Source organism: Miscanthus floridulus, chromosome 7 (assembly GCF_019320115.1).
Source record: "Miscanthus floridulus cultivar M001 chromosome 7, ASM1932011v1, whole genome shotgun sequence".
In the NCBI taxonomy this organism is placed as follows: domain Eukaryota; kingdom Viridiplantae; phylum Streptophyta; class Magnoliopsida; order Poales; family Poaceae; genus Miscanthus; species Miscanthus floridulus.
Window position 1 is genome coordinate 77,379,209 of NC_089586.1, and position 13,305 is coordinate 77,392,513.

General features: G+C 44.3%; 1 protein-coding gene across 1 annotated transcript; it reads right to left on the reverse strand.

Moving 5' to 3' along the window:
• Window positions 1–4,877: 4,877 nt before the first annotated feature.
• On the reverse strand, window positions 4,878–8,547 carry LOC136467118 (serine decarboxylase 1-like). Its single transcript, XM_066465665.1, has 5 exons — window positions 8,107–8,547; window positions 6,203–6,434; window positions 5,923–6,116; window positions 5,718–5,851; window positions 4,878–5,607 (listed from the first exon to the last, which is right to left on the reverse strand). Exons 1-5 carry the CDS (start codon window positions 8,459–8,461, stop codon window positions 5,041–5,043), a joined length of 1,482 nt encoding a protein of 493 aa, XP_066321762.1. The 5' UTR covers window positions 8,462–8,547; the 3' UTR covers window positions 4,878–5,040.
• Window positions 8,548–13,305: the final 4,758 nt, after the last annotated feature.

Sequence of the window (13,305 nt, forward strand, 5' to 3'; positions counted from 1 at the left end):
CCAATGGAGAGGCCAGGAGGTTACCGAGCACTAGGAAGCTAGCTGGGCGTGAGCGTGTTGTTAACAGTGGTGGCTTTCCGGGAGTCAGGGGCACTAGCTGGTATAGCACCAGATCTTGTCTGCCTGATCATGGGTGTAAAGCAGGATAAAGAGGTTTAGCACACACACATGCAGCAAGAGATGGATTAGAAAAGGGAGGAGATCAGGCACTGAATTATTTGTTAGTGTTGCTCTCTTTTGCAGGCCATGAGGCATGTGGGGGAGGCTGTATCTTTGACCTTTGCTACTCCCTGCCATACTGTGTGGTTCATGGCACCGCAACTGAATTATTTCTGAACTTGGGGTCAAACTCTGGTCCAGCCTGACTCAACTCATGGACATGGTCTGCCTAAGGGAAAGCATAGGGATATGATGATAGGAAACTGGTGAGTTTGACTTCCAAAATTCTGATTTCTTTCCAGATTACGATTATCGTAAACTCGCAAGTAGTTGATTGACATCTTGACTACTATACTGACTAAACAAATCAAAGCAGATATATGATAAATGCAATTCTGTCTGTGACACTAGCTAGTGCCTTAGCTTCTTGTATCACTTATAGGAAACATCCTTCAACTTGATAAAAAGAAGGGAGGTGTGAGAAACAGTGGTCCAAGAGAGTTGAATTTGACTAGTATGACAGGTGACAGTAACACAGACCCATCTTGCAGTGAATCATATCCTCGGGAGCAATCATGAGGCTGTAAAATACTGAGACATGAAGCATGTGGGCACAATGCATGGTGAAGCTGACAAAGCAACTAATTACCACTCAGAAACCACGTTGCATTTGCATATGCTGATTGGCTTGTTCTGATCCCTTCCACTTTGAAGGGACCAGGACGAGCGGCCGGACAGTAAGCAGAGCTCTCGCAACTCTGATCCTGGATCCTTGCGCGTCACAAGCTTTGCTTGCTTTCAAGGATGGGCGCTGGGTCAGCTCCAACGATGATCGTCTTACTGAGACTTTACCCGTGTCGATCGGTCAACGATCCAGAGTAGCGTAATGGTGGTTTTGCTAAAAGAACATTGAGAATGATCCGCTCATTTGATTCCATAAGACGGTCGCAACTGAAACAGGAGTTGCATTTCCTGAAAACGATAAATCATGGTAAACAGAGAAGGGTTGAATGTCAAGAAAGGATCATTTTCATATGTGACTGTCTCAGTAGTTGCATTTCCTGGAATGTCTAATCCTCCTAAACTGCAGCTTCAGAGTCTTGTTTTCTTTTTGTCTTAGTTTCTCACGAAAGGATCATTTTCATATGTGACTGTCTCCACTATCCAGGAAGCTAAATAATGTTCTGTCACAAGCAAACTGGGCGTCTGGGACGATTCAGTGATCAAGTTATTGGCAAGTACGTGTAAGTCATGATATTACCTGTAAGTTCCCCGGGTTCAGTCGTTCAGACCCTATCTTTCTCAGGTCTGAGGTCTCTTCCTATTTTGTGCTAGCTACAGACTACAGAGTGCAGCCCAAGCAAAAACTGAAGTCTACAGTTGAAGTATAAAAGTGAATTAGCCGTAAGTGGATTGCTCGCCTTTTTTCTACCAACTTAAACTACATGCAATTCAATAGGGTATCAGGGCCAGAGTTCTCAAGTTTGAATTCTGATGGGCGCAATTAATTTAAATAATTACAGCCGACTTCTATTTCTATGTTTGAGGCCTGAGGGAACACGTGTGGAGGAGTGTTGAAGTATAGGTTAATTGGACACCTTTCTCTCTTTGCCTAAGCTTTTGGCTCAATAGCTACATGGATAGTTGAAAGTCAGGCACATGCAGAAATCAGAATTTGGATGAAAAATGGACGGGGGCAACGCAAAATCCAGACTGTGAAGAACAAAGTACATATAATATAACTTCCGATGGCCAGAAAGCAATAGGCAAATTCACAAGCAAAATGATAACGAACATTCATTCTGGACTTCGTTCACTGCCTTACACCTCATCTGCTAGGTGCCTTATAGTTATAGATCAAGGATTTTGCCAAACCTCCATGGACCATGGGATTAGCATAGAGTCCAGCTTTATCAGGTTTTTGCATAAGCTCATAAGGAACAATGGTTTCTGGAAGCGAAAATAAGAAACACAGACGCCTTATAGAATCTGAAAATGAAGAGGCAGAGGCACTGCTGTACCAATGGCTTACTTCTTTTCTCCGCTTTCCAAATGGTGTTTAGGATAATGAGATGAGATAGGTATGCTGAAGCCAACAAGGCAATGGTCCACGTTGCGGGGAGCTGTTTACCTCCTCGCCGACCCAAATTTGAGTCATGCTCTTGCAACAGATTTGTGTGCCCATGTTGTAATTTTTGAATTCCAAAGCTTCTAACACGTTCTAAAAAAGGGCAAACCAGATAAGCATGCCATCCATCTAATCCTTTAAATATCTCAATAAAAAAATACGCACTGGCCGTGGCAAATCTATGTCACATGTACACTTAAAAAGGTTATCCTTCCAATATTCTTGCATGGTCAACAGCGTGTAGCAAATGGAGAAGAATGGAAGCGCACTAAGTGGATAAGATGGTCCACATACTCAAAACTTGATCTAAAAGGTAGGGAGAAAATCAATAAATGAAATGAATAGCGACTGCCATGAAAGTTAGATAAAGCATAAAAGCAACCAAAAGTATTGAAGGACCTTTACCTGATTTAGCATTTCATAAAGGGCGTACCCAGTGCAGCGAGCTCCCACTCTGTACGAGGTCTGAGGAAGGGTGCCAGTGGCAAGCCTTACCCTGCAATGCGAAGAGACTGCGACTCGAACCCGGGACCTTCCGGTCACAAGCGGTACCTTCGCTTTACTTGATCTAGCATTCCATACTCCGGCAAAAAAATTGTCTGTTGGAGATTCTTTTCCTGGTTACTGCAAAAACATCAGCCAATTTATACGTGAAACCCACCTTCAATAAAAACCTGCAGTTGGGGATACGGTTCTCTTTTCTACACTAGAACATGCCGATTTTTCATATGAATTTAAAACCTATGTGGAATAAACAAAGAACATGAAAAGTTATTCTACTTGCCGATACATATAAAAGAATCACCTGCTTTTGTTGAGCTTTCAAGAATGAGGCCAGATAGTGATGAATATGACCTTTGGTGCCCCTGAGCTTCGAGTCTTATCAGATAGAAAGTAAGTTCACCTTTTTTTTTTTGCAACCAGTGGCATATGAGGATCCCACTGTGGGTACATTGCGGCGAGTCAACCATGACTTAGATACAGTAAGTCTGAGGGTTGCCAGTAAAGCCAGGTTATCCCATTTGACATCAGAATTTGCTGCTGAAAGAAAGTATGAAAGGCCAGAATTGCTATGCATTGAAAGTTCTACTTCTAACCCCCTACTGCCACCACACCCTAAAAGAATATAAAAAAGTATATATACTCCATTCTAAATTGTAAGTCGTTTTTAGTTTCGTTCTAAATCAAATTTCTTTAGTTTTGACGAAAAGCTTATAAAAGAATATAGTAATATCTACAATAAATAAATGCACTATTAAATATAGTGATTTTGTACCACGCTTGAAGAAAACATGGACCATTAATACCCCTTGATCGGATGGTTAGAAAGGTAGCGAAACTGAGTGGGAGGAGCTTAAATTGCAGACTGGAATTGGAATTCCTTGGACCGAAACTAAAATTATGTGGGCCCAGAACTTATTTTTCTAAATCTTTAACTAAACGCGAAAGGGGAAAATCGTAATCTGATATCTCTGCGCGGCAAGACCTGACCGGCGACGGCGATCCTAGGTAAGGGCGCGGCCAGGCACGTGCTCCAGCGAGCTGCGGCGGCCACGACCGGGGGCGAGGTCTGGGCGCACGGCGCTGCTGCGGGCGGGCGCGGCTGCCGGCGACCCAAGGTGGGGGCGCGGCCAGGCGCGTGCTCGAGCGAGCCGCGGTGTCCACGAGCGGGGGCGGCCAGCGTCTGGGATAGACCGTATATGAAGAAAAAGAAAATCCAATTGTTAAATTACTACACTGACCCTGTGCCAAAAATAAAAATGGATGGGCGGAACTGCTAGTTCTTCCGAGCACCGTTTAAAAGCTCTATATATCTCATCGTGTATCTAATGAATCCTGTTTGATATCATAGGCGTCTGTATATTTTTCTATAAACTTAGTTAAAATTAGTGAAATTTTGGCCCGCTCGACTGGTTGGAAAAACGGTTGGTGCTGATGCTGATGCTGTGAGAGAAAAACACTATTATTTCGCTGAAACGGTACGCCCGATGATTTCACGCGAACAGGGCCTTTGACTGAGAGCAAAGCTAAAACGATTTCAATTTAGAATGGAGAGAGTCTGTAGCTACCTGATTCTGGCTTATAAAAAAAACACTATCTTATAAAAAACAACTGTTAGAATCTGCATTTGTGAAAAGTGGAAAACAAAATGACTCACGGATGCTATGCACATTTGTGAAAAGGGGAAAACAAAAAATGACTTGTTTTTTGGTACCTGCTAACGTTAGTCCAATTGATAGAAGCATAAGACCTCAATATTCGGTGACAGTCAGCGGCTAAATTTGTTCAAACTCACTTGCTATGCATTTCTGAAAGAAGAGCAAGACCAGTATTTTTTTTATACTAGAACAAGACCAGTATTATCGCTATGGAAGGTGGATAGGGCTTCAGTTTGTTCAGTTTTACCACTTCGTTGCAGCAACAGCATCTGAAGTGCTCATCAATAAGTGATTAATGCTGCCCCAGTTGCCCCTTGTTTTACAGATAACAGAAGCTTGGCAGAGTTGCCTCTTGTTCTACAGACAACAGAAGCATGGCAGAGGGGTAAAGCAAAGTGAATTGTTTGAGCACAGTACAGATGAACCAACGGTGATGCAACTTCCATCCATCAATTTAATTGAAGAACTTTTATTCTCATGGCAACAAATAAGCTACACTGCAGAACACATTATCACGTACAGAACGCATGGATACAGTACAACATAACACTTTAACTCAACTCACGAATGGAACCCCCTTGCAGAAGGCTCACACTACTTGTGAAGGCCACAGAGACAGTTCTCAACGCCTACGTCTCTGGCAATGCAGGGGGGCTGACTTATTCCATCCTGGTACCAAGTCGCCCGTTTCTCCGCTAATTCATTCAGGAAATAGTCTAGCTTGTCAATGTTGACACTGGGCATCACCACAACGTGAGCTATATTGCCTTCACAAGCGAGCTGCCACCTTCGAACAAATTCTCCATCCTTCGGCCTTTCAAATACAACTGTGCTGCTGAGCTCGTTAAGCATTGCTCCGACTCCTGCCTCCTTGAGGCGATCTTTTAGGTAGTGTGCGTTTCTCAAGCACTTTTGGACTTCTTTCTGAAAGCCTCTGTAGCCCTTCCTGTTGAGGGTGTACCAGAGGAAGATAGGAGCATGGCCATTCCTGCTTCCCATGATTGTTGCATCCCTTGAAGCCAGATACTCCACATTGCTAGAAAGGGCATTTATGTGCTCCAATCTTGTTATCTGGACACCACATGGCATGGGGCATCCAACAAACTTGTGCCCAGAGACGCTGACACTCCCAATAGGCTTTTTAAATGTGACTTGAGGTGCCTAATGAAGATACATATACATATATCAGAAAAATAAGCTATCAAAGTAGATGTGTAACTAGCACAGCTTAATGTAATTAGTACATACAGCATGGAAAATCAAAAGATCACCTTTTTAACAAATGGTATCATCAATCCAAAAAGGGCACCATCACAATGAATATAAAACCGATCTTTAAAGCCATTTTCCTCGAGGGTTTTGATAACCAAGTCTAGATCATCAACTGCCCCCTTCACAGTTGTTCCTGCACAGCAATTTTGTTTAGAAGCAGAACACATGTCAAAGCAAGGCATTAGTCTGGGAGTTAAAACTCACCAATGTTAACATTAATGATGGCAGGTTTGTCTCGGTTCTGCAATAACTTTCTCTGGAAATCAGCACAATCTATTTCCCCAGACATAAGGGTGTCAACTTTGACACAATCCATTCTGTACATTCTTGCTGCTTTGAATACTGAATAATGGGACTCGCGAGAAGCATACAATATTCCATCAGGAAACACCTCCCTCCTGTAAAACAGTTTATAAAGAAGATTAAGAGCATAAGTGACATTTCACATAAGCAGTGAAAGTAGCAAGGACTTCTCAAGTATTACCCAACAAGAATCCCATGCAGATTTCCTTCTGTACCACAGTTAGTAATATATCCCCAGTACTCATCCTTTTCTAACTCCCAGAGGCGAGCGAACCAATCTAACACTCCAACCTCAAACTGCCTGGAGTGGACACCGTAGTTGCTCTCGATGAAGGGGTCGCCAAGGTTGTTAATGGAGAAGTGCTGCAGCTGGGCCAGTGCACCATAATCGAAGTCCAGATTGTATGGGTAACCTTCATGAAACCAATAGACGCCATGAGCTAACATAATTATATTGCTGTTTGTTTTTGGTTCTATTATACAAAAGGCACATCCATATAACTGTGGCATGTCCCACTAGCCTCCAGAGTACAGATTTATGCTTATGCTGCCTTCTTTATTAACTACTCCATCTGGTTAAGCAAGTGTCATTTCCAACAACAACACAGTTTGAAGTATGCATCTTTGAACACTAAATTATTTAGCCAAGTAAAACCATAATATTATGGAAAGTATTTTTGAGACTACATATATAGTATATATGCTAAAACTAAAGACTGCAGAGGCACTGATAAATGCATGTGATAAGTATACAAAGACTAATTGGAAGGAGTAATAAGAAACTAAGAATAGTCGGATAGAATAAAAGAGTTATGTTATGGTAAAGAACTAGACTTGGATTAAAAAAAAAACCTTGACTAGAACAGGGCATTTCTATCTCTATTTTCTATTTTTTTATGTCCAAAAGCTTAGTTCTTTTTTAAACCAATTATACTAACACAAGCGGATAACTTTCTAGCATTTCCATTACAATTCAGTGCTTGCACTACAACGTAAAGTTTCATTAGAGTTGCAGGATGAATTTAGAAAGATAGAGCAAGTGAAACTTCAGAAACATTTCATTTTTTTGGCAAAAATAGTTCTTTCTAAAAAAAAGTTTTGGAACAAAAGGAATCTCAGCTGCTTGGGAGATATGGATCTATGCTTATGCCAACACTATTAATATTTTCTTTTAAAACAAAGTAAAGGCTGGAATCTTTTATTATATAATCAGACATCCATCCCACAATTGCAGCAAAACACACGTGGTGTAGATGGAGATAAATTTGAGGAAAATTCTGTCCACATATATAAGATCTACTGTGTTGATTAGAATCCAATAATATATGTATTTAAGCTGACGAGGAGAGGATTGAAGCATGCTGTTGGCACGAAAGACAAACAGCACGCACATGATTCAGTGGACTGGAATTTTTTATCAGTGGTTATGTCTTCCATGCTTGCTCGGTACGATGCATTTAAGACAAGACTGTATTTCAGAGTTGGCCATCAAAGCCTAACACTTAGGTCCTCTTCTGCGCACCTGTCGGCCACCCATGGGCAACAGGATTCACCAGAGCCATTTTTTTCTCTCCTCGTTTCCTCTCTAACAGAGAGGCGGAGGGTGAGAGAGGCGGAGCCAGAGAAGCTCGTTTTGCGGGGTTTGCGGTTCCGGGCACATATGGGCCCATGGGCGGCCGACAGGTGTGCGGGAGCCTGTATAGAGCCGTACTCGATCTAGGTACAGATTGCAACTGATAACATTTATCAAAACAAAAGTGAAGTTCATTCAGATTTGCACTGAAAATGACATAGGCGCATAAAACTGCTGCATATACTAATATATAAAACGGCATCATGTATCCCCAGCTCCCGGGGAGTGTATTTATGCAAGACGAAGGAAACGAACACGGCATTCTGGCCCAGTAGAATACCAAAAATACCAAGGCACAAGCCGACACTAAGAATGCCGCAACCTACAAGCGGCTAAATCGTCCGGCGCACTGGCGTGTCACGAGATCAGGCCACCACGGACCAGATCGAGGCGCAAGAGGAGGAAAGCGAAATCGACGGAGCCGGAGCGTGAGCGTCCAAGGCGCAACGTACCGAGGTGGTGCTTGGTGCGTTCGACGAGCGAGCGGCGGTAGAGCGCGAGGACGCTGGCCATGGTCGCCTCCCGCTCGCCGGTTTCCTCGTCGTCCGCGTCGGGCTCCTTCACGGCGAAGCAGGAGGTGTGCACGTTCCTCCCCATCACGATCTCCCTCCTCCCGTTGGCAGCCTCCTCCCGCTTCGCCTCCGCCTCCACCGCCGCGGCAACTAAGGCCTCCGGCGGCTCCAGCTCCATCGGGAGCGTCTCCGCCGCCGCCGCCGCCTCGGCAGGATGCAGCGCCTTCCCCACCCCGTTCATGGAGACGGCCCCTGCGCCCAGATCCGCCAGCCCGTTGCCCACGCTCCCAACCATATCGATCGCCGCGAGGGGAGGCCTTGCGCAGATTTGGGGACGGGGGCGGGAGGAGGCGCCGCGAGAGAGAGTGGGAGGAGGAGGGGACTGGAGGGATTTGCGGGCGCATTTATAATCGGACGGCGAGAACCGAGGAACGGGTCGCCACTCGCCGTGTCCGCGCTGTCCGGGTGTGTGCACGGGTCCGACTCAGGAGTCATCTCGCGTCTTCGACCCACGAGTGGTGCGCGCGGGGGCAGGGCCGGAGCCGGACGCGGGGGAGGGCCGCCGCGCCTGCGGGTGGGCAAGATATTCGGCCTGTTCGGTTCGCTGATTTGTATCCTTGCTGATTTGTGAAGAAGTATTTTTAATTAGTTTGTGTGAGAGAAAAATACTATTTCGATTAAAAATTTACGATCGTTTACGACAAGCCACAGCCAAATAAACAAGCTGATTTGCGCCGGTTCGCTGGTTGACGGGACCGGTTAGATGTGGGTCCGGATTGGCAGTGAACTGGACCTCCAAGTGTCGGTGGCTGTGTGGAGATTTGATGCTGACAGGACCGACGTGGCTCAAAGGAGTATTTTTATTAAAAATTGAAAAAGACAAAATAAGCATCCTTTCGGAATTTTGATGGAAATAGAGAGTGCAATGGGACGATGATAAGGTGAGAGCCATCATCCTGTGGTCCGCTTTGATGCGAGGGCTAATTGTTAATTAGGTGAAAACTAGTTAGTTAACCTGTTCGCTGGTTGGTTTCAGCCAGCCCAAACCAGTCAGCCAACAGTGTTTTCCTCTCATAATAAACCAGCACCAGCCAGCCCAAACCAGCCCAGAAACCAACCAGCGAACAGACCGAGTATTAGTCGTAGGTTATCAATCAGGAGGGCTAACCTATGAGCTAGTTGTCTCTAGCTAGTCTTTAGTTAATTGTTAGCCAACTAGCTAGGCAAATACAGCTAATTTAGACTAATTTTTAGTCCCAGCTAGTAAGGGCTTGTTTGACACAGTTTTACTGGGCTGTTGTGAACTATTTTTTTTCCAAACATCTTTTTTTTTTCAAAACAACTTATGTGGTAAAGCTCATTGTTTATGCTCTCAGAGAGGAATGACGGGAGGTGAAACTGAAAAGGTAGTTTTCCATAGTTCTCTCCCTCGTTTCGTTCTCTTGGCCATGCATGAAGTTGTTGGTGAAGCTATTTTGTCAAATAATTTTTTTTAAAAACAGCTCAGCTTCAAAAAAAATGCTCATGAAACTGTTTTCCCAAAAAAAAAAACACCTTCACCGATGAACCGGAGTTGTGCTAAACGGGGACTAAATAGACATGTGTATCAAACAAACACTTAAGAAAAAAATCCCTCAATTCTAAATTATAAGACGTTTTGTCGTTTTTAAATATATAACTTTTGTTATGTACGTAGATATACTATGTTTAGATACATAGTTAGAGCAATAGCAATATCTAGAAAATTCAAAATAGAACGAAAAGAATATCTATTGGTGATATGTACCTAGGCTATCCCACCGCATGGACAACAACCCAAATGAGACGGGGTATACCAAATAGGCTACACAAGAAGCCCAAACCAGATATAGTACCTCATCTACTTGGAAGGCAATGCATACCAAGACCTACTTAGAAACCAACTCTATCTAGTAGATTTTTCTTGTAACAAACTAAAAAACTAATGTGTAAACCGACCGGGACTCTATCTATAACCCCATCGCCTAGATTATATAAGGAGGGGTGAGGAGCCCCCTATCGGTATGCCAAGACCATCCAGGCAATTAGCCATCAACGTCCCTGTAAACTCGAGCATGTGAGATAAAGATATCTACTCTCATCTAACTTAGGGTACTTCGTACCTGAACCAGTATAAATCTATGTCCCATGTGCTACCCTTCGGTGTGCATGATACGCTGATCTTCATTGTCGGAGTCGATACCTCCGACAGTATCATATAGCACAAAATGGCTTCTAAGCTCCTATGTTTAGCTTGTCATATTGTTTCTTCTAGCGCTCGACCCACCATCTCAACTAAAGCTTCTCGTGCCAATCTTATAATTTTGGTTAAGGTAAAGCTTGACATATTTAGCAATCCAAACAAGTTAAACGTTAATACCAACCTATGCATACATGTATGCAAGATGTTTTGTGGTTACAACTCAGCGCTTTCCACCATGTACTCTTTCTTTCTCTCACACACGCGGAGTGGCGGACGCACGAATAGGCCATATATAAATAATGAAATGATGTGTTGTCTGGTCATATGTCATCGCTTTTCTTTCTCCCAACCAATCTTTGTGTATTGGCTATCTTCTCCTCTTTTGTCTTCTACCACCCATGGTTTTCTCCTGCCTCTCTCTCTTTTCCAATTAAATCCCTGTCTACCTCACCTTCACGAGGAATTGGCGTGATTACCAGAGTCATTTATATCAACAAGGAATTGGCATGAAACTCGTATCGAAATGCGGTTATCAAAGTGCCACTAGATGCTCTAACTCATTGCACATGCATTTAGAATCTAGAGGAGTGCTAACACCCTTGAAAATATTTGTGAAAATATGCTAACACACATGCACAAAGGTGATACACATTGTGTTTAGCACTTGGGAGCAAGGGTTCATAACTTCACCGGTGGAGTGTTCGCCCGTAGAGTGTGGACAGTCCGACGGTGCCACCGGCGCCCTGTACAGAAAAGACAGGGTTTCACAGAGTGCACTGGATGCTGGTCACGTAGTGACCGGACGCTAGGGTCCTGCATCCGGTCAGTGGCGCACAGTGAAGGCTGCCCTCGGTCTTTTGACTGGACGTAGGCGATCGGACTCTGGCTGAACACTGTTCAGCGTTCGGTCATGCTGATGTGGCGGCGCACAGAGAAGACGGTGAGTGACCGGACACTGGCTAAGTCCGATTGGGCTTGACCGGATGCGTCCGATCGCGAGTGGAACCTTACTGGAAATGATCGGACGCTGGGGTCCTGTGCCCGGTCACTTTGAGCAACGCGTCCGGTCACAACTTAAATGTACTGATGACCGTTGAGATCGGGCGACCAGCTTTTGAAGCAGGGGCCACGTGGCGTTCATCGCGCGACCAGACGCTGGGGTCCTACGTCTGGTCGCCCCAATTTTTCAGGGAACATAGAGCCAACGGCTCTTTTCATGGGGGCTCTCTATTTAAGCCCCATGGCCGGCTTAAGCTCACTCTATTGGCCATTTACATTGACATAGCAACCTTGTGAGCTTAGCCAAAGTCCTCCCACTCATCTCCATCATTGATTCATCATCTTTGTGAGATTGGGAGAGAATCCAAGTGCATTGCTTGAGTGATTGCATCTAGAGGCACTTGGTGTTCGTGTTTTGCTGCCAGATTCGCTTGTTGCTCTTGGTGGTTGCCACCACCTAGACGGCTTGATGCAGCGGAGGAGGATTGGCATAAGTTGGTGATTGTTCGTGGCCATCTCCCGGTGATTGTGAGGGGACTTGTACCTTCCCCGGCGGAGCGCCGAAAGGTAACCCTAGTGGATTGCTTGTGTCATTGAGTTACCTCACTTGTGGGTAGGTTCTTGCGGTGTCCAATTATGTGGACGAGGTTTGTGCAACACCTCTTAGCCGCTGAACCACCAAGTGTTGGTCGACACAACGGGGACGTAGCGTGTTGGCAAGCACGTGAACCTCGGGAGAAAATTGGTTGTCTCTTGCCCTTTGGTATTCTCCCGGTAATTGAGTTAGTATTCATCTTATGATTGGTTCACTCCTCTACGTGGCGGTATAATCACTTTACTTACTCATTTACATACCCGCAAACTAGTTGTAGTAAGCTCTTTAGTGTAGCTAGAATTGAGAGCTTGCTTTGTAGCTTAAGTTCATCTAGTGGAGCTCTTTAGTGTAGCAAGTGTGAGAGCTCTTAGTTAGTAGTGACTTAGTAAATTGTGTGTCTAGTGATCATAGTAACTAGAATTGTTGGATAGGTGCCTTGCAACCCTTGTAGAGCTAGAGCAAGTTTGCTTTTCGCTATTTGTCATACTAATCAAATTGCTCTAGTTGGTTTGTAGAATTTTAAATAGGCTATTCACCCCCCTCTAGCCATATTAGGACCTTTTAAGTCCCCCAAACCTTGGCTCAGGGTAGACGTTTATCATGGGCTAGTGTGATTTTAGATGAATCAAAATATTTTATTCTAATTGTGTTTTGTGTGATTTTGTAGTCTAGAGGGGGCATGCCCCTCCTCCACCCTCCTAGGTTAAGGCATTGGCTTCATCTCAGTTGAAAATTGAAACATGCATCTACCGGGTGCCAGATATTCTAAGGGATGACATCAACAACAAGGTCTATGCGACAAGTTTTGTGCCAACTGGACCTCCACCAAGATAAGGCCACTTCAGAGACTTTTTTTAGATAAGGGAACAAAGTTCCAGCAAGACCACTTTGGAGATAAAACCAAAAAAGCGAAAGATATTATGTGAATTTATATGTGAATCTTGGAAGTCGTGTTTAGATTTCATTGATGCACTACTACAGATTGATATTTCACTATCGCCACTTTCACTGTCTTAACGATAGAAGTGACGGTGTTATACTTCCACCGCCAGTTAGACTGATAGCGAGGCCTCCTGAGGAAGGAAATCGACAGTTAAAACTTCTACCACCGATGGGTTAACAATAGATGCGGCAGTGGTATTTTCTTAGTCGTATGAAAAGCCGAGCCAACTGGGATACGTGTTATGGCAGCCGGCCCTCCATGACTGTTTGGTCTATCGGCGGTGAAGTCAGCGTGAGTTATTTCCCAACTACACCCATAACATAGTTGCATCACCATTACTTGCAATTCTCCATCTTCAAGGTTGGCCTATTTAACCAGGGT